We start from the raw sequence: 19,628 nt of genomic DNA on the forward strand, positions 1-19,628 counted from the left end.
TCACTTTCTGCACCGACAAACATGTGTTTAATAATAGGGAATCTACACACTATATCATATCATACCCTAGCTAGTTACCTAGTAGCCGTACAGATACCATGGATTTGTATGAAATTTTCAGGCGAACGGTTGGTGGCGCAGCTACTTATTATATATCCATATTGGTGGCCTAAGCTGGTTGTGGCCTTATTATATGCACAGGTTGGGGCTTTTTTTTTAAACAAGTATACTCAATTTGAATGGATATATATATATATATATATATATATATATATATATATATATATATATATATATATATATATATATATATATATATATAACAACTACTCTATAGCTGGCTACAAAATAACTTATTCTGTAGCCACCTTGAGTTACTATAATTACTATGTTAATTTATGAGATTATAGTAACTCCTTACTAAGTGATTTACTATAACGTTATGGTAAATATCCCTATGTGTTATAGTAACCCAACTATAGTAAATATATATTGACATTATCGTAAATTAGTATATAAAATTATGGTAAATGGAGGTGGCTACAGAATAACTTATTCTGTAGCTGGCTACTGAATAGCCTCTCCCTATATATATATATATATATATATATATATATTACACACACACACGTACAAGTAGAAAGGTACCGACATGTTCCTTCTCTCACTTCGCAAGCAGCCTGTTCTTTCTCTGGTTGGGCATTCTGTGTTTCATAAGACGGAGAGCAGGTGAAACGTAAAGGCATTCAACGACTGATATTGACAAACGAATGGCACGCTTTCTTTCCCTTTTTCTTCTGTCCATACTCCGGCCACTAGCACCGCATTGTACTTTTGTCGGACGAGCAAAGTTTTGTTTGACCTCATATATTTCCATATGGCAATCGGCATTATCAAGCGTGATAGAAACATCCCTACAGAACGTATTAAGGTGATTGCAACGGTTCTCTAATCTGCTCATGGACCTAAATTGCATCGCCAACATACAAACTCCTTGTACCTGAAGATGATATCAAAGTCATCTGGCCCATCCCCATATACCGCCTTTTTAACTGTTGAAACCCACAAAAAAATGTCATGTCCGTACGAAGAACGTTGAAAGGTTTTAAAGCTGGTGTGCGATACGCGCAGATAAGAATGAATACTTACGATGCACAAGTAAAAAATCTCAACAAAGTTAAGGCAACCTGGTACACCAGTATGTTTCAATCGCTCCACAGCTTAAATATAAGCAATTAGTATTTTTGAAAGATGCCACACATTCAATTAAATCAGTTCACTTTGCGGCTGTGGAGCCGTCTCCACAAGTGCAAACATGATAAACCAACTCATTCTGCAGAAGAGCGTTGACTCTTCATAGCATTCGAAAATGGCACCTGCAAGAACCAGAAACCAACTTGGAGTTAACAAAGTCATCAGCAAGGGAACAAGAAGGATCTTGTAGCTTGTTCACGAGTAAACAAATAAGTTTGCCAGCTAGCTATCATTTGCTTTGATTCCAGGTGTTGAGACATTGGCATCAGATGGCGAAAATAAGTACAGCAAAACAAACAAAGAGCAGACATGGAAGAGGCAGCTGTCTTACTAATCGGTGGTCTAGTAGTTTATAGCTTTGTATGAATTTTTTGAAGAATAGCATATATCTTTGTCAATCAAATCCTACAGCATTACTAACTAATACTCATTTTTTAGTGTTAAGATAAAATAGTACCCAAAAAAATCTACTTGCTGCAAGTTGTAACAGGTGTGCATTGTCCAATGTTGCTAATCTTCCAAGTTTATAGTGTCATTCCGATTCCCTCTGCAAGTCTTTAAGAATCTAACTGAACAAGTTTTGTGAAAAGTTATATTTTTGAAGGGGTATCAAAAGGAAACTATAGGGATCTGACAACCATTCTGCAGCGCAATAGAGCTAGCGATCTCATACTTGGGACTCTACATGTCACATTTATCTGGTATCAACTTGGTAGCATTAAATTGGAAGACTTGCAGCTTCCACATATGGATTTCTAAACAAGTGGACATGACTAACTGGAAGACCTACCATGGCAATCAAAGCAACCAAATAAACACATAACTAGAAGACACACTTCAAAAGGGCTCTTCAGCTATGAAGGGCGTGTTCGGCTCGGCTCGGCTCAGCTTGTTTCAGCTTATTCTCTCTCACATAACACTATTGAATCAGCCAAAACCAGCCGAAACAAACTAGTACACAGTAGACAACCGTAGAAAGATGCTAAAAGGATTGATGCCCACTACCCAGATATAGTAAAACTTACCCCAGAAGTCCTCTTCCATGCCACTTTCTTGGTGTAATTGTTAAATTCATTGCTGATCCCTGGCGAATGATGACTAAAGATACTTGACTGTCCTCATTGGAAAGAGCTTCAGAGATGAGCCTTTCCTGCAATTGATCACCAGCTTCCACATTCCCAAACTTTACTATCTCATCTCCAAGTTGCAAACCATCCAAAGAAGCAGGAGAACCATCTGTGATTTCATCAATCATGGCAAATGGAAGTTTGGTCACATGGTCCTCTTCCATAGGTTCACTTTGAGATGATCCAATGTGTGAAGGACCTGTTGTATCTGCATGAAATCAAATATCACAGAGATCAGAAACTTTAATCGCATTTAGTTCAACAAGTCTATGGGCCATCTTTGGTTAACTGGATGCCTCGGGTATAACACACATTTTTGCATAAACAGATATTTATCATAATAAGAACATGGCTATTGCAAATACTAAAATTTAAGATCATTATTATCACTTGATTTTTTTTTCTAAATATTGTTATAACTTGATTATTCTATATTTCTGCCCTTACTCCTTGAAAACCATTCTCATATTGTTAATACTTTTTATTGACGATGTCACAAGTTGCAGAATTATTAAGCATATAAGGAATTCGAGTATTATAGGTTTTAACCAGGCTACTGCGGTGTTCACTGAAAAAACAGTGTCATAATAGAGTAGGGGTAAAAAAACTCCCTCCAATCATGAAACTTACTGTTTTGAACTTTCATTGTTTCCAAGACACAATTTTGATGGCATTTGCGGAACTATAAAAATGAATATCCTAAAAGATCATATCTACTCAAATTATTTTACATTCCAATCTAGTCCAGATTCTTGGTATTTAAGAAGATTAAATTGGACAACGATTCAACAGATTGCGGCATGCTACCGTTAATGACATTGTCATTTGATAAGATACTGTTTGTATACTTACCAGACCTCCTCGAGGTTGATTGCTCATTCCTTGATAACTTTGCTGAGTGTAAAATCTCCAGATTTTTATCAATTTTGTTTGTAACATCCTTGTGATCATTTCGCAATTCTGAAACAAGCATCAAACAATGTAAATGGAAAGCATAATATTATACAACAACAATAACAACAAAGGCTTTTAGTCTATAGATAAAACCCAACATGAGCCACCAACAAGGAGGGAAAGAAAGAAAAGGAAATGTATTTGAAGCAGATACATAAGACAACCAATCAACATTTTTAAATACATTTAACAGCAAAGATGCTTTTCTTTTACTCTACACTATAAGCTCATGAGTCCAGCACAACCTAGTCCCTATCCTCTATCCCAATAGGCTTATACCTCGCCCACCTTTGGATGAGAATCCTAGCATTTGGTAGAAATTTATTAATTTTTCAGCTGTGGACAACAGCAAGAGCATCGCATTTGTACTCTACCAGACTGAATCATCAGGCCACAGGCTGCCTAGTGCCCTGTTAAACAGAACTGACTCTTGCAGCAACTCAAATACTCAATACACTGCCTACTGGACCAACCCATTCAATCAATTACCCTAAGATCCCCTTTTCCTACCCCCACCCACCCACCCCCCCAAAAGCACCAAATTCTAGAAAGATGTGTATAAGTTGAGAAACCAAACAGCTGGTTAAATAACGCCTGTCACGAGTGAACATATAGCTAGTTAAACTGTAAGATACTGCGTCGCAAAGAAAATCGAGCACAGCAATGCATACCAGCGAGCCTCCGGCGCTGGGCGAGAACGTTCGGGATGTCGATGTCGGACCTGGGGAAACCCTAAACCAACCGAGCCAAAAACAAACAACGATTAGCGCCTAAACTGCGAAACTGACAAGAAATTTCGGGTTTAGGTTAGGGTTTTGCGGATCTTAGGGCACCTCGGCGTCGACGAGACCGCCGGTGATGCCCGGCCCACCGGGCGCGGTGAGGCGGGCGATGATGGCGTCCATCTCCGCCTCCAGGCCACCCCGCTGATCCATCAGCTTCATCGCCTCCGCCTTCACGTCCGGCGCCACCATGATCCCTCCCCCTCTCTCGTCTGCCGCCACGCAAGGAAGACTGGTTCGCGAGCCGTACTCAGCGAGTCAGCGGTCTCTCAACTCGTGTCCAAGCAAGCCCATGGACGGTTCGGTGGAACGACCACGCACCGTTAGATCTCAAACTAACGGCTCAGATCGGATGTGTCCCTGAAACGGGCCTGGGCCGTGCGTGACGGCGGAGACGGCGCGTTTATTCCACGCCACACCGTCTCTTCCAGAACCCTCTCGTCTCCGCGTGCGGCGGCGCGATTCCTTGCTTTTCCCTTCGACTTCCAGAGATTGCTGATTGTTCTTGAGTCAGATCCGGGTAACAGATTCGAGTTTGCGCACTCTCTTCGGCTCCAGGTACTTCCATTCGGTAACCCTAATTCCTCGCTCCAGTTCATTGCTAGTAGCAAGCACCTGTGTCGTTAGGCTAGCAGAGTGGTGGCTAATAATGCTTGTTCTTGGTAAAAGGTTTATGATTTGGTTTGCTTTTCACCTTGGTAGTTGCATACGGGAGAGAATAGTCGCTTCGATTTTGTCTTCAGGATTCTGCTAGGGGATTAGCCTGAAGGCTACGGGTTGCCACTGAACCCATAGAAGCGAAAATTCAGCATCCAAATGCTGTGTGGGGAATGGCTAGATTCTGTTTAAGAAAGGCACCCTTGCCAACCAAACAGTCTTTGAATTACGAGCACAAATAACCAAATTGTAGGAATTCCTTGGCGCCTATGGATATTTCTCATCTTTTTCGAGCAGACCATCAATAGGAGCTCTTCACAAATATGTGAAGAACGTGCCATTGCTGAACCCCATCAAAGCCTAGTTTCGCTCCAATTCTAAGGTGGTTCACAATTGCACAAGCAGGACAAGTAGTAAAACAGCATGCTGATCAAGCATTGCAAGATACATGCCAAAGTATCTGGGTCTTAATATAGGATGCCTCGTTACCAGTGGAATATCTGATAATCTAAATCTTATTGCTGACTAGAGTGAAGACGTTCCTGAACGAAGTGTAATTGGATACGATACAAATGTCTTAGTATTATTGTTATTCTGTCTTCTTTGCCTGGTTACTTAAATTGCCATTGTTTATGTTTTCCTTACTTTAAGGGCGTACCCAGTGCAGAGAGCTTCCGCTCTGTGCGGGGTCTGGGGAAATGTGTCAGTGGCAAGCCTTACCCTCGCCTGTGCAATGCGAGGAGACCACGACTCGAACCCGGGACCTTCCGGTCACAAGCGGTAAGACTCTACCGCTTGCACCAGGCCCACCCTTCCGGTCTAGAAATAAAACTGTGAGTTCTTCCTATCACTCTACCAGAAGTTCTTATTCCTTACTTTGTTCTAAATTTTTTGTTTAGAGTACTTTTGGCCATAAGTCCATAACTTGTCTAATGTCTAGTGTAACATCAACAACTTGAGTTGTCTGGACACTATTGACACATAGCCAAATTAGATCGGTTTTATCAGTGTCCCTGTTTGGTGACCATTTTTTCATGCCTCTGAAGAGTCTTCTATCGCTAAATGGATCCATGTTGCTGTATTAGGTTGGTTCTGGTGTATAAATACAGTATCCACTGAGAGTAATCATATAAAAAAATCTCTAGAAATTTCAATTCTGTAAAACACGTATCGCATAAAGTTTCTATTCATCAAAATCTCATGTTGTTGCCAATACAACCGTTGCCCATCCTGTGTGATTCATTCATTCATTGCTGTTTCAATTCATTCCAGATATGGGGAACGCTGCATCTGTGCAAACTGACGCTTCAGATTCAGTGCAGCAACCTGCCACAACAGCTCCTGCACCTGAGACGAAGCCGAAAAAGAAGATCTGCTGCGCTTGCCCAGATACAAAGAAGCTGAGAGACGACTGCATCGTGCAGAATGGTGAGGATGCCTGCGGAAAGTTCATCGAAGCCCACCTGCAATGCCTGAGAGCCGAAGGGTTCAGCATCTGACGTGTTGCTCCATCATGGCAACTCCACACCTGTTTCTGCAGTAATCTGATTTTGATCATGAACAGCATGATGAATAAGAACTTCTGGTAGAGTGATAGGAAGAACTCACAGTTTTATTTCTAGACCGGAAGGGGGGAAAATCCCCCTGAACATTGCCAGTTTGCAAGAGGGTTTGTGCCTTTTTCCAATGCATTCTGTGCCTCACATATCTGCAATTCTTCATGATACTTTATGGAACATTTGTATATGGAAGTTGCTTTTTTTGGTCCACTGGTTGGAGATTGAGCATTACACTGTATGGAACAGATGTTGCAAAAGTTTTATAAATGAAGAAGATATTACCCTCTACACGATGCTGGCTAGAGCTTTCAGTGACTTGTTCTAGTGATGTATAAATGAAGAAGATATTACCCTCTACACCGTTGTAGTTTTGTCGTCAATGGCTGTTGCCTCCATAGCTCCACGTACCCGCACCACTATGTGCCACGCACGCACAGTACAGTGGTGGTTGGTGCCGGTGCACATATCGTGTGGATGCCAACATGCGTAGGTTCTGCACACAAATGCCTTCTTTTCATGTTTCAGGGTTGCGTGGAATGTAAGCACTGACTTTGGAGCGAATCTGAAGCCCGCAGCTCTCTTTTTCTCTCTTATTATTATCATCTTTTTTATTTTCCAAAGAGAATTTTGTGCTGGTGGGGTGGACTGCTTTGTTTCTTTATGACGGTATACATATCATCATCAAGCGATCGATGATGATCATTCATTTCAAGCATCATCAAAATATGACGGTACATATCATCTAAATATACCGAATCCTTCATTTTTACTGAAAATTATGTCATTATGTGTTCCCTTCATTGCCGTCCAAATCTATACTGACATAAGGGATAAAAAGAATAGAATCCATGGCATTGAAAGGAAACTCATAATTTTCAATGGTAATAAAGGAATCAGATTTGGATGGCAACAAAGGAATTTTCTTTTTCACAAAGCAGCTTCTTGGTAAAAAAAAATGCATCTCAATCTTGCTAACGATTTTTTTAAAAGATTGCTTACGTGCTGAGTTGAATAATAAATGAACTATTATGTTGTGACTATACAGCATAAACGATGTTAATTGTGTTGACCACACGTTGAAACAGGATAAATGAATGTGAGTTTTTTTCCGAGAGTCGCACTAAATTATAATATATTTCTAGATTTTTATTTAGTGAGTAATATTTTTTGTTTGAAGATATATTTTTTATTGAGTAAAAAAATTATTGAGCGATCCTTTTTTCCAATCTAACCTATAGCTTTTTCTCATGAAGCTATAGCTTTTTATTTTATTGAGAAACGTTCTCGCCATAGCCTATATTTTGTTTATGAAGCTTCAACTTTTCTAATTGAGCAGAATATCAAAAGTGCCAACTGCTTAGCACATGCATGACTGCATATGAGAGAAGTCCATAGAACTATGTCCCTTTAATACTTGTGATTTGAGTTATACTATTTTATTCTTGTACATGTGGAGGTGGATTTTTTTATAAGCCAATTATATGTATAATAATTGTTATTGAAAGAAGAAAATGAAGAACTTTTAAATTCATCCAGAGCAAACAAAATATTGTGTATATGATCAAGGCATGTAATGTGATATGCAATATAAGGAACATTGTATTGTCAAGCCGTATATGAGAAATTGGCATGGTAGCTTCACTATACATGGTATATAGGTGACACTTGAGTTGCACACGTTATCCGATCTTCAAGTTCGAATGCCTAGTGCCTAAGGCTGGATAGCGAGCTGGCTCGGCTCGTTTTGGCTCGGCTCGTTCTGGCTCGTTAAGATAACGAGCTATCTCGGCTCGGCTCGTTATCCTAACGAGCCAGAAAGCCAGCTCGGCTCGGCTCGTTAAAAGCTCGAGCTGGCTCGTTAAGCTCGCGAGCCAGATATAAAAAAATACACAAAATATAATATTTGCATTTATCTAAAGTTTGAGAATAATAATAATACAAAACAAATGCATCTAACAACCTTAAATCGAATAAAAAAATTAATATGTGCTAATATATATACAAGTATAATAAAATACTATAGTATTCATGCATCTAACAACCTTAAATGATTTTTTTTTCGTGGAAGATTGGCTCGTTTAGCTCGCGAGCGACTCGCGTGCTGGCTCGAGTTGGCTCGTTATAGCTAACGAGCTAAAATCTTGGCTCGGCTCGACTCGTTATTAGCCGAGTCGAGCCAGCCACGATCCGAACGAGCTAACGAGCTTCGAGTTTTTCGTCGAGCCTTACTAGTGCCTCAACGGTTCTCCAAGTCCTTTATGTATGTTAACAATGCGGACCCAGCACTCATATAGAACCCGGGCAATGCTTAAGACGGTCAATGAGGTCATACATAGTGAAGCTTTGGACAAATGGTGATACGATGAAGGTCTCACTATGCACCGGAGCCCGAGTAAGCACCCAAGGTTCTCGGGCCCTGGGTCAACCACTGTATGTCAATATTAATATCATAACATGATTTCCTGCAATGTTTGCTATATGCTTTATAAAAGTATATTCTGTAATGTTTAACATTGAGGTTAAAGGTCCTTCTAGAAGGAACGTAGTAATTTCACATGAATCAATTTTTTTACAGAAAAACATAAAAAAAGGAGAGAGAGAAAACGCATTCCAAAGGGGCCTAAATCGTTAGTTCGGATTTTTAGAACCTATTTCTATAAATAGCCTGAACAGATATAATCACTATATTATTTAATTGTTTTTTATGAAAAAAGTGAAATAACTACGTAGTACTCCCTCCGTCCTCTCCCTCCGTCCTCGAAAGAATACAATTCTAGAATAATAGCATGTTTTAGTATATCAAATTTAACTAACTATAAATAAAAAAAATATAAATATTTATAATATTAAATAAATATTATTAGATTAATTACGAAATATATTTTTATAATAAATTTATTTAGAGTCATAAATATAAATATTATTTACTGAAAATTTAGTGAAACATGAAACCGTAACCCATCCTTTTTCATGACAGATGTAGTATACAGGAGCATTATTTAATAATTATAAAATTCGTTAACTCGAGTCGGAGTGGTGGAGCACCCGGTCACGCCGCCGCCACCCCCCTATAAATCCGCCCAACCCGAGTAGAAACCCAAGAAAGGAAGAAACTCGAAAGAATTTATTTGGCGTTCTTCGGCTTCGTTCTCACGCAATTCGAGTTCAGCGCCGTCTAGTCCCCAGACCCCTAGCGCGAGGGAGGAAGAGGCGAGGAGAAGATGCAGATCTTCGTGAAGACCCTGACGGGGAAGACCATCACCCTCGAGGTGGAGAGCAGCGACACCATCGACAACGTCAAGGCCAAAATCCAGGTGCGTGCCCCCCATCCTGGTTCTTGTTGCTACCGGCGAGTTGTTTTGACCTATCTATATGCGACGAATCGAGGGCTCGATCGATCCAAGTTTGCCCTAATTGTTGTGATGTTCACCCGATGTTACTTGGATTGATCCGGTCAGATTAATGTGGAGGTTTAGTTTTGGGATTATATATATTGAGATAGTTTGGATTGCTAGGCTGAGCAAATATAGCATATCTGGAAGGTCGTGTTTTTGACTGCTTGAGCAAACGAAGCATTATATTATGTCCAGTACCATGTGTATTTTTGTTGTTTTAAATACAATTGCGCCTAAATGGGATCATATCTTCATATTTCTTTCACGATACAACTGAAGCACGCTAGAGTTGCAGCAATTATGCTAGGCTCCTTTAAAAGTAGGTTCATTCAATAGAATTTGATACAGCTTGTATATAATATAAAAAATTCAGTTCCTTGTACTCGCAGCAATACTTATTAAATCCATTATGATGCGAAGAAGAATATATTCTCTTGTTTTTATTGCTATATATATATGGACTTTTTAAGTTAATCTTCTAAAAAGAATAGATGCTTCCACTAATTCCATACATATCTGTGCATGATGCGCTAGATAGAATGCTCATCTTAGATTTTGCCTATTATAGAGTTCAATGATTTAAAAAATTAAGGGCCAAGTGTTTGTGTTTTGTTAGGCATCCTTTATTTTATTCCCCTAGAAATTCTCTCTGTTGTTTTGCTCTCCCCAAGTTATCTCCTTTTTTCAGTAGTCTATGTATAGTGCATTCTTATAATTTCTTATTTTGAAAAGTTTATGTGCAACCTTGGACTATGACAAATAGGTCATTGGTTTGTAAAACTTTTCCTACCATGACCTGGATCATGCTTTGGAGATATCATCATTATGTTCTGTTATTTAGTGGTCACTACATCTTGCAATTTGGATACTAAATAGTTGACATGTTATTTTTTTCACTGTCACAGGACAAGGAAGGGATTCCCCCAGATCAACAGCGACTGATATTCGCTGGCAAGCAGCTGGAGGATGGACGCACGCTGGCTGACTACAACATCCAAAAGGAATCAACTCTTCATTTGGTCCTCAGGCTTAGGGGTGGAACCATGATCAAGGTCAAAACTCTCACTGGAAAAGAGATCGAGATCGACATTGAACCCACTGACACGATTGACAGGATCAAGGAGCGTGTTGAAGAGAAAGAAGGCATTCCTCCCGTGCAGCAAAGGTACCATGCAGATTTTGGTTATATCCACAAGTGCTACTATTTGTTCTTCAAAATGCTTATTCTACTTGAAACCAATTATGCTTTCCCGACATCTGATGCTGATGAAGCGATTTTTGGCACCTTTGCAGGCTCATCTATGCTGGTAAGCAGCTTGCTGATGATAAGACCGCAAAGGACTACAACATCGAGGGTGGTTCTGTCCTCCATCTTGTCCTTGCTCTGAGGGGTGGTTACTAGTCTAAACCTGATGAAGTAGCAGTCAGATAAACTGTTATGTTGGCTGCGAATTGTGCAGGCCTGGTGATGTGGAACTTGCAAAGAGATAATAACATATATCAGCTTTGCGCCTGTGCCCAGTGGAAGGGGTTGTCTTCCATGTTATTATCTGATATCTGATTCAACGGAATGGTTCCAGATTTATCTGTCATGGCTTTTACCCACTGTTATTATTTGAATCTTGTTGCTGTGTTCATCAGTTTTCATACCATGGGTGTGGTTGCATCCGCTAGTACTAAATACGGAAAAAATGATTAACATGAATCTCGTTCTTTTTTATATAATTATATATATTGTAGTTCCCCACTTATTATTACCTGTTGTTTAGCCATTATACAACCAAAGAGAATGTGATCAGTCCCCGCACACTGTCTGAACATTCTGTATCTATCAATTCCAGATTCACTTGTCTCATCTTTTGTACTGTTACTATCTCTTTTTTTTTTTTTTGAAGATAAGATTGATTGATTCGTGATGGCAGTATTGCGTGATGTGATCCTGTTACGAAGTCTAGTGATCTGATAAGGGTTTGTGTTGATTTTTCTTTTTACTTTTGCCACAGAAACATTTTCAAGAACGCAGGCCCTGGATTTGCTCCCAGTTGAAATTACACTACAGTAAAAGCTACAGCATGGATGATCACATAGAGAACAGCAGATTGATCTGCTTACAAAAAGAGGATGAGCAGCAGCTGATTACCTTATGTACAACAACCTAAACCAGAGCTCTAAACTAGAAGAACCAAAAAAAAAAAACTAAGAAACAGAGTACCTCCTGTTCCTAAGAGGGGGAAGAGGGGAGGGCTTCACTTCTGCAGGCTTTGCTGACAACGGTGGGCTCTGCGAGCTACCAGACGTCTCCGAGCCTTTGCCGCCATGCTCGCCCTGCCCCTTGCTGCTCCATAGCTTGTCCAAGATCCTCCTGGATCGCGATTGCAGCAGGATGCCCCCAATCTGGTCCTTAAAGCTGTTCCTGCTGCCCCTGTGCTCGCTGATCCGGTGGTGCTGGCTCTCCCTCGCGCTCAGGCTTGTTACCTGCTTACTTAGTGAGTTTGGATGCTTCGGTATCCGCCTTTCACAGGGATCACATTGATCCTGCATAGGCCGTGCGCAAGCATGTTCTCCATTGTCAATCAGGGCAAGTTCTTTGCTTGAGCTGGCCCTCAGCTGCTGGAAGAAGAGGACCTGAACCACCAACCGGAGAGGCAGGCGGTCGTTTTGTGTGGCGTGCATGGATGCATCTGTGCTGAGCTTCTTGACATCCACCAGGCTGCAAATCTTCTTCTTCTCAGATTTATTTATGTCTGGGTGTTCCTGATTAGAAAGAACAAATTTATCATTCATAGTATGAACAATCAAACAATGTCAGTAGCAACCATTGAACATCAAGCAACATGCATGAAGTGTTTGCCTTTTTATCTTTTGAACATACCTTGAGATATGCATCGACTGCGTAGTACAGGCTGTCATGAACAGGCCTGGCCGCTTCTGGCACGGCTGTCGCTAGTTCAACAAACATTGACAATGAAAAGTCTTGATCTGAAGCTACTTCAGACAGGTAGCCATCAACAAGCTCTCCTACCGACAAAGTGGATTCTTGCTCAAAGTTGAGCTCAATCATCTTTTCATCAGACTTCTCAATGAAACCACCATTATGAGACAGCGCAGTTCTTGCAACAAATCTCTGGACAAGATTATGCACCAACCGAACATCATATGTACCATCATTAGGCGAAGTAGCAGGCAATAAGAGATCCTTAACAGTAGCTTTGTGCAACTGGAAGCTGATCCTTCTGATAAGCTCTTCCTTAACGTGCTCCCCACCTCCAACTAGTATAGCCACTTTCAACAGTTTCAAGAGAAATCTACAAGAACAACCTGAACTCTTATCAGATGGCAACAACCATATTATTGTCTCGACCAGACATTGATTCCTTCTCATGTAATCCTCGGCAACCAATGCATCGTAGGAGTCTGGCAGCCATCTAACTGCATAGGCTTTAAGCGCCTCTCCTATCAATTCAGGTGACATTCTCCCCTTGGATTTGATAGCAACCATGACTCTCTTGTACAGGTCAACATCCAATTCACACAAGTCCTCAACCCACCAATCTTTGGGAGCTATTGATGGTTTTCCTGCCGACTCGACTATTTCAGCACAAGTTCCTCCTTTCTTGCTATTATGACTGTATGACCAGGTTACATTGGCAGGATCCACAGATGTCTTTGAAGCGATGGCATCGATACATCTACCCACAACCTTCAGCTCTTCAGACCATGGTGATACGGCCTTTGTGCTCTGGAGAACAATGATAGAATCCTTCCAGCTACGAAGTATGCTAGAATTTATGAAGACCTCAATTTTAAATATCAAGTTCCCCTTTTCCATATCTTCAGTCATTTCAAGATACTCCGCTGCACATCTTGCTGCTACAACATTGTGTGGACTGAGGGTGACCACCATCCCATAGCAGAACTTGGCACATATTTCAAATGATTTTGCTCCCCCAGGAAGGTCATCTATGCGAACCTCATCAGTTGCCTCCTCAGTGGCCTTAAGAACTAATTTTTGAAGCTTGCTGCTCTTGGAAAGGAGGGGAAACTGTATATGACAACCAAATCAAACATAAATATTTCAAACTTATAGTCATCTCTGTAATAGAAGGCGATAGCCACTCATATATTGTTGCGTATATGAATACTATCCAACACAAAAGTAAAAGCATCCAAAGTAAAACATAAGCGAATTGCAGATAAGATGCAGCAAGTAATTGGTGGCAGGATTATTTAGTCCCACAGTAACAAAAATTTCCTTCAGTTGAATTTTCAGCTGAACTATTGTCACAGAATGTTTTTCTTTTTTGAAAGGTCAGTAAAAAGGAACATCTGAAGTAGTATCTGGTAGATAAAGGAAAGAGAGCCCATAAATGTGAGAACGTTCTATTACTAGAGTATGACATATAACCCCTCAAAATTGTTTTTTAGGCCAGAAGGCCTCAGGACATGAAGAAATATGTATCTTAAATAGTGCTGACTTAGAAAACCATTGTCATTATTCTAAAAAAAATGATACAATTCTAAATCAGTGCAATAGCAGAAAATACTGGGCACCGACCTTGTGTAAGTAAAATTTTACTTCACCAACATGCACCACAACATCTGTTGCAAGGTCAGAGACCACATATCTGCATGCATCAGCAACAAACTGTAAGCAAAAGGCATATTGCAGAATAATACACAGATATATTCCTTATAATAGTCACGGAAAGATAAGTAGTTTAGTCAGAATAGAGAGTTCACTTTCAGATTACTCACATCGCTACATCAGTCATGCACAGCAAAACTTTATGAACCTAAGAGTTGCCAGAGATTAAGACTCCACAGTCAACTTGCATGTCCCACCAATGCATGGCTTTTGATACACCATCAGTAGTCAGGCATATCGACAACAATGTACGCGTAAAGCTTATCTTAGACTCTAAAGACCTGTCAAAGACCTGAACTACCGGCCAATAATGGAGGCAAACATGCAGTAGCTGTTCAGCCTAGCTTTTCAGCGATGGTATATTGTTTTTCTCTCACAACAAATCAGCAAACAGTACTTTTCAGCCTGGCTTTTCAGTGAAAGGAACAGGGCCTAATCACTTGACTGTACAGGCCCCTTTCCAGTTATTCCAGTTCAGCTAACAAAAGCAACCAAAGGAGTCACTATTGTTGGCCAAAGGCGTCATTAGAGTTGGTAAACAGCACACGCGCGCAATGGGTTAGACACTAAGATCCAAAATCTCTCATGTTTGGTTGAGCTTAACACCAACCCTTTCCCCCACATACGGAGAATCTGGATGGCCCAAACTGAGATCTTGTAATTCCTTCGTGCGGTTAACCAACCACAAAAGCATATCACCACAAGATCCAACACGAAAGTGCCACTTACTACTGCCACTTTGCACTCATCAGTGGTGCAAAAATACTACTGGATTGTTTCAAAAGATAAGTTGGTGACTAAGCAACTTGCGGTGGATTCTTTAACTGAAGGAAAAGTGAACGCTGATCAATGATTAGGAAGATGGTGAGATGACCATCGTTTTCAACTTTCCTTAACAATAAACTAGTCCAGCTAACTTTACCAAGTTGCCCAGATCAAACAGCAAGACGTAGTGGTATCTACCATATAATAACACAAGAGTAAAGCATAATGCTTCTACCCCTCAGATCTGACCTACACTAGCCACAAAAGAGCAGATAAAGCAAGTACAAATTCAGATAAAAAAGCCTACAACAAAGCCATACTTTGTAGCCAGGAAATAAAATAGAACAATCCGATTCAAACGCAAGCACAGCACTAACGGACACCAAGAAACCTGTTATAAACAAGAACAGTGATGAAAATAAACTAGGTTTCAGCTCAATGACCCAATGATGAATCGCATCTCGACGAGAATAATTTTTTAATCAGAGAATTGCCCATCACTGTAAAACAAATCGCTGAACAGCTAGCAAGTAGTATGACGACAAGGGGATGGACACAAACAACTAATCCCAAGAGAAACAAAGAATGCCAGCGCGAAATTTTGCAAAAAAAAAAAATAAATACATAGATCTAGTTCAGAAAAATCGCAGCATACAACAGATAAATAGAATGCAGAGAATACTCCCAACCCCCAACTCCAAAAAAAAACACGTGGAAACTGGTAAGAAAATAGCAATACAGCATTGTTATAGTCCGTTCAAGCGGCGGGTTCAGACGAATGAATGAAAAAGGTCAAAGCTTTTGGAGGAAACGGTAAGTACGAACGAATTTGGTGGTATTGGCAATAAAAAAAAAGAGTATGTGGGAGTATGTAACCCCAAAAAAAAATCCAAGTACAATGTCACGTCGAAATCAAGGAACGAGGCACGAAAGGACAAAAGAGTTGGTTATTCTGAAACCAAAGCAGGACAGTCCGGTTTCGAACCACCCCCCATGTTAGCACCCGCCGCCTTCACCATCATCTCACAAAACAGAGATGTTCTTCTAGTTTCTCGAAAGGAATCCCTCCAAATGAGTAGATGGGAAATAAAAGAGATGAGTTTTTGGCGCCACCCCTATATAATCGAGTGAACAGTACTGTTGCATCATTCGACCGAGCAGGTTCGTTCTTAATCAGCAGGACGCGAGCGTCCGACAGAGAAAAGCACAGATTTTTTTTTACAAGATCGAGAAGATGCGGCGATCCTAGGGAGCAGCGTTGGGTAGACGCCATAGAACATACATGGAAGGCAGCAAAGATCACCGCACTGAGCCTGACTGCCTGAAAAGTATGAGAGGGGAGAAGAGAAAGGAGGTGTGTGCTCACCGGACGTCGGCGCCGTCGGACTGGAAGGCATCGGGCTTGGAGCCCAGCTTCATGAACTTCATCCTGCCTGCTCCCCTCTGTTTCCCCGGCCGGCCGGCTGGCTCCCGCGCGCCTTTCTCCTTCCTTTTCCTCTCAGAACCGTGCTCCCATGCACCGCGCACCGCGGCACGAGAAAGCAACCAAGCAGCCGGGAGCTTTGCAGTGCCGCTGCTGCTGCTCCAACGAAGAAGAGGAGGTTGGTGAGTGGGATTGAACGCGGCAATGAAGGGAGAGCGGAGCGGGGCGCGCTGGGACTCGCTTGAAGGAGGAACGGCGAGCGAGGAGCAGGAAGGAGGAAGGAGGCGGGCAGGCCAATGATGCCGTGGCGTGTGAGTGATGGGATATTATTAAACTCCCCTCTCTCTGGCTCTCTCGATCGCTCCGTCTCTGGTCTCTGCACCGCACCCAACTCTCTCTCTTTCTCTCTCTCTCCCTCTGCTGCTCTCTGGCCTCCGCCTGCCAAAGCCGCCCTTCTCGTTGCTTGTTGCAATGTCAATACGGCATCTCCCTCCCTCCCTGCCCCTCTGGTCTCTGCCCAGAGCCCCAGGCTGTGCTGTGGCGTACGAGTAGCCTTTTTTGCCCTCCCTATACGGCTGTGCCTCCCCTCCCCTGCGCACCTCTTTGAGACTTTTCCTGTGTGCTATTATAAAATATCGTAATTTTCTGTGTGCCTCTAAAAAAAATTCAGCGGTCTTCAGCGCCACTACTCCAACTTTTTCGTGTCCTCCATGCCACTTCCGTCAGTTTAGACTCTAACGCCATCAAACTGCAGGTGTGAAAAGACAAAAATGCCCTTAAGTTCAAATATGTTATTAATTTTTTTTGAGCATCTTAACGACTTCAAATGAAAAAACTCAAAACTAGAAAGTTGTAGATCTCGTCGACATCTATAATTTTCATATAAAAATTATTTTCATTTAATTCCGCAAAAAAATATGATTTGATATGATTAATATATCTTAGAAAAATCATATTATTTTTTTGCGGAATTAAATGAAAAAAAAAATTATATGAAAATTATAGATCTCGACAAGATCTACAACTTTCTAGTTTTTAGTTTTTTTATTTGAAGTCGTTAAGATGCTCAAAAAAAATTAATAACATATTTAAACTTAAGGGCATTTTCGTCTTTTCACACCTGCAGTTTGATGGCGTTAGAGCCTAAACTGACGGAAGTGGAATGGAGGACATGAAAAAGTTGGAGTAGTGACGCTGAAGACCGCTGAATTTTTTTAGGGACACATAGAGGATTACGATCTTTTATAATGGCACACATGGAAAAATCTCCACCTCTTTTTCTTCACTTCAACGGTCTGCTCTGCGAACAGAACCCATTTCGCCGTGGCAGTGGTTAGCAGGTGTTCGGATCCGGCTGGAGGTGTATCGGTAGAAGGTTGTTTTGGGTATTTGATACTAATAAAAAATAAATTACATAATCCGTCTGTACTCCACGAGACGAATTTTTAAGCCTAATTAATCCATCATTAGCATATATTTACTGTAGCAAAACATGGTCAAATCATGGACTAATTAGGCTTAAAAGATTTGTCTCGTAAATTAGTCGCAAACTATGTAATTAGTTTCATAATTAGTCTATATTTAATACTCCATGCATGTGTCCAAACATCCGATCGAATAGTGACTAAAATTTAGGAGGGGGCAACTAAACATCCCCTTACTCCACAGTTAGCCGGTCTAATTGCGTTGCGAGCTTACCGCATGTTCGTTTGGCTGATTCGTATTATTATTGGTTCATAAAAAAGTACTGCTAGCTAGTTTGCGTGAGAGAAAAATACTATTCTGACTGAGCCACAGCCAAACGAACCGGCTGTTAATCGTTTCTCTTTTCGCATTGCCTCCAGCTTTATTAATAGAGAACATTTCAGGGTGCGCGGTGGCCGGTGGGTGGTGCCATCCGTGACTGTTTGTGTCTCTGTGGGTGCATTGCAGTGGGAGCCTTCGCACTTCACACAGCATACGTCCCCTTTCTGTGTGCGCCATGTTTTTTTTTTCTCTCCCTGACTGATGAAGAGAATTTTGAGGCCGAGGCAGTGACGTCGTACTCGTACCGCAATATCCTCCTCTCCCCCTAACCCCTCACAAACTAGACTCTCTTCTAGAAGGTTTCTCCAAGTTCTCAACATTGCTAATCATTCTGAGAAGATGCGAAATCTCTCTCCTTTTCGGGGGGCCTTTATTAGAATGCAAGGTTCATTTTATGCTTTCTATATTTTCCTGTGAGAATAAATTGATTTCGAGGTTAAAATTTCTTACGCAATTTCTGTGAAACACTCGCGGTTCGTTACATCAGACATTGGCCTCGTTCGGCTTGCTGAATCTTAGCTGAAAAACACTGTTCTAACTAAAATGTTGTGAGAGAAAAACATTGTTCCAGTTGAAAAAAGAAGCCGAACATGGTGAATATGGAGTAAGACGAACGGGGCAAATGGCCATTGTTCCTCGCGGTGCCTAGCTAACGTATCGAGACAGAAGAAACCTGCAAGTTTCTCACGAAATTCCGCTAGTGAAGTTGGTTGGTGAACCGATCCGGAGTGAGCGGACGACACCGCACATAAATCAGCTAGTGGGAGTGGGCACTGGCCACTGGGCAAGTGGGCAGCCATGTCAAACTGACGACCAGATTTACAAAGCTATATAGTACTGTACAAGACGACGTCACTTCCGCCAAGAACTCCATCTCCATCTGGAGTCCTGGTCAATTGTATCGTACGTACTAGACGTACGTAGATGCAATTGAAAACAGAGCTCTTCGCTGGAACTGAATATTATATATATATATATATATATATATATATATATATATATATATATATATATATATATATATATATATATACACACACCCCCCCCGCTCGGTGAGACCGATTCGGCGATTCATCATTTCTTTATTATTATTATTATTACAGGTTTTTGCTAACTCAATATACAGATGGATCATGCATGCATGGAGTCAAAATAAATCCATTCTCAGCCTTTTGCCTCCTCATTAGACTTATATAGACGATAAAGTTTCGTGGCCATGGAAAAGGGCTCAGGCATCCTCTTTTTTCACACATTTCCTATA

General features: G+C 41.1%; 4 protein-coding genes across 6 annotated transcripts; 2 read left to right on the plus strand and 2 right to left on the minus strand.

The window, feature by feature from the left end:
- Window positions 1–1,130: 1,130 nt before the first annotated feature.
- Window positions 1,131–4,457, minus strand: LOC136549850 (uncharacterized). Its single transcript, XM_066541274.1, has 5 exons — window positions 4,169–4,457; window positions 4,007–4,067; window positions 3,234–3,341; window positions 2,280–2,589; window positions 1,131–1,376 (listed from the first exon to the last, which is right to left on the minus strand). The coding sequence occupies exons 1-5, from the start codon at window positions 4,307–4,309 to the stop codon at window positions 1,355–1,357; spliced, it is 642 nt and encodes a 213-aa protein (XP_066397371.1). The 5' UTR covers window positions 4,310–4,457; the 3' UTR covers window positions 1,131–1,354.
- Window positions 4,458–4,521: 64 nt separating this feature from the next.
- Window positions 4,522–6,621, plus strand: LOC136549851 (cytochrome c oxidase copper chaperone 2-like). Of its 3 annotated transcripts, none has more exons than XM_066541275.1 (3): window positions 4,522–4,675; window positions 5,426–5,554; window positions 6,047–6,621. In XM_066541275.1, exons 2-3 carry the CDS (start codon window positions 5,473–5,475, stop codon window positions 6,271–6,273), a joined length of 309 nt encoding a protein of 102 aa, XP_066397372.1. In that variant the 5' UTR covers window positions 4,522–4,675; window positions 5,426–5,472; the 3' UTR covers window positions 6,274–6,621. The 3 variants fall into 3 exon arrangements, with proteins under 3 accessions (XP_066397372.1, XP_066397373.1, XP_066397374.1); XM_066541276.1 differs by having other exon boundaries at window positions 4,528–4,675; window positions 5,442–5,554; XM_066541277.1 differs by having other exon boundaries at window positions 4,531–4,675; window positions 5,437–5,554.
- A 2,757-nt stretch (window positions 6,622–9,378) lies between these two features.
- On the plus strand, window positions 9,379–11,320 carry LOC136551798 (ubiquitin-NEDD8-like protein RUB1). The gene is made up of 3 exons (XM_066543340.1): window positions 9,379–9,647; window positions 10,634–10,893; window positions 11,022–11,320. Exons 1-3 carry the CDS (start codon window positions 9,555–9,557, stop codon window positions 11,128–11,130), a joined length of 462 nt encoding a protein of 153 aa, XP_066399437.1. The 5' UTR covers window positions 9,379–9,554; the 3' UTR covers window positions 11,131–11,320.
- Window positions 11,321–11,601: 281 nt separating this feature from the next.
- On the minus strand, window positions 11,602–17,051 carry LOC136551799 (BTB/POZ domain-containing protein NPY1-like). Its single transcript, XM_066543341.1, has 4 exons — window positions 16,505–17,051; window positions 14,284–14,353; window positions 12,601–13,770; window positions 11,602–12,482 (listed from the first exon to the last, which is right to left on the minus strand). Exons 1-4 carry the CDS (start codon window positions 16,564–16,566, stop codon window positions 11,925–11,927), a joined length of 1,860 nt encoding a protein of 619 aa, XP_066399438.1. The 5' UTR covers window positions 16,567–17,051; the 3' UTR covers window positions 11,602–11,924.
- Between the last annotated feature and the right edge of the window lie 2,577 nt (window positions 17,052–19,628).

The sequence above is a fragment of the Miscanthus floridulus genome, chromosome 4 (genome assembly GCF_019320115.1).
Source record: "Miscanthus floridulus cultivar M001 chromosome 4, ASM1932011v1, whole genome shotgun sequence".
In the NCBI taxonomy this organism is placed as follows: Eukaryota; Viridiplantae; Streptophyta; class Magnoliopsida; order Poales; family Poaceae; genus Miscanthus; species Miscanthus floridulus.

Coding starts and splice junctions, on each gene's coding strand:
- LOC136551798 (XM_066543340.1), top strand. CDS start 9,555: ATGCAGATCTTCGTGAAGACCCTGACGGGGAAGACCATCACCCTCGAG. Junction 9,648..10,633: donor ACGTCAAGGCCAAAATCCAG/GTGCGTGCCCCC, acceptor TCACTGTCACAG/GACAAGGAAGGGATTCCCCC. Junction 10,894..11,021: donor ATTCCTCCCGTGCAGCAAAG/GTACCATGCAGA, acceptor GCACCTTTGCAG/GCTCATCTATGCTGGTAAGC.
- LOC136551799 (XM_066543341.1), bottom strand. CDS start 16,566: ATGAAGTTCATGAAGCTGGGCTCCAAGCCCGATGCCTTCCAGTCCGAC. Junction 14,354..16,504: donor TCCGACGGCGCCGACGTCCG/GTGAGCACACAC, acceptor TGATGCATGCAG/ATATGTGGTCTCTGACCTTG. Junction 13,771..14,283: donor TAAAATTTTACTTACACAAG/GTCGGTGCCCAG, acceptor TGTCATATACAG/TTTCCCCTCCTTTCCAAGAG.
- LOC136549850 (XM_066541274.1), bottom strand. CDS start 4,309: ATGGTGGCGCCGGACGTGAAGGCGGAGGCGATGAAGCTGATGGATCAG. Junction 4,068..4,168: donor GCGGTCTCGTCGACGCCGAG/GTGCCCTAAGAT, acceptor CGGTTGGTTTAG/GGTTTCCCCAGGTCCGACAT. Junction 3,342..4,006: donor CCAGCGCCGGAGGCTCGCTG/GTATGCATTGCT, acceptor TGCTTGTTTCAG/AATTGCGAAATGATCACAAG.
- LOC136549851 (XM_066541275.1), top strand. CDS start 5,473: ATGTGTCAGTGGCAAGCCTTACCCTCGCCTGTGCAATGCGAGGAGACC. Junction 5,555..6,046: donor GGACCTTCCGGTCACAAGCG/GTAAGACTCTAC, acceptor AATTCATTCCAG/ATATGGGGAACGCTGCATCT.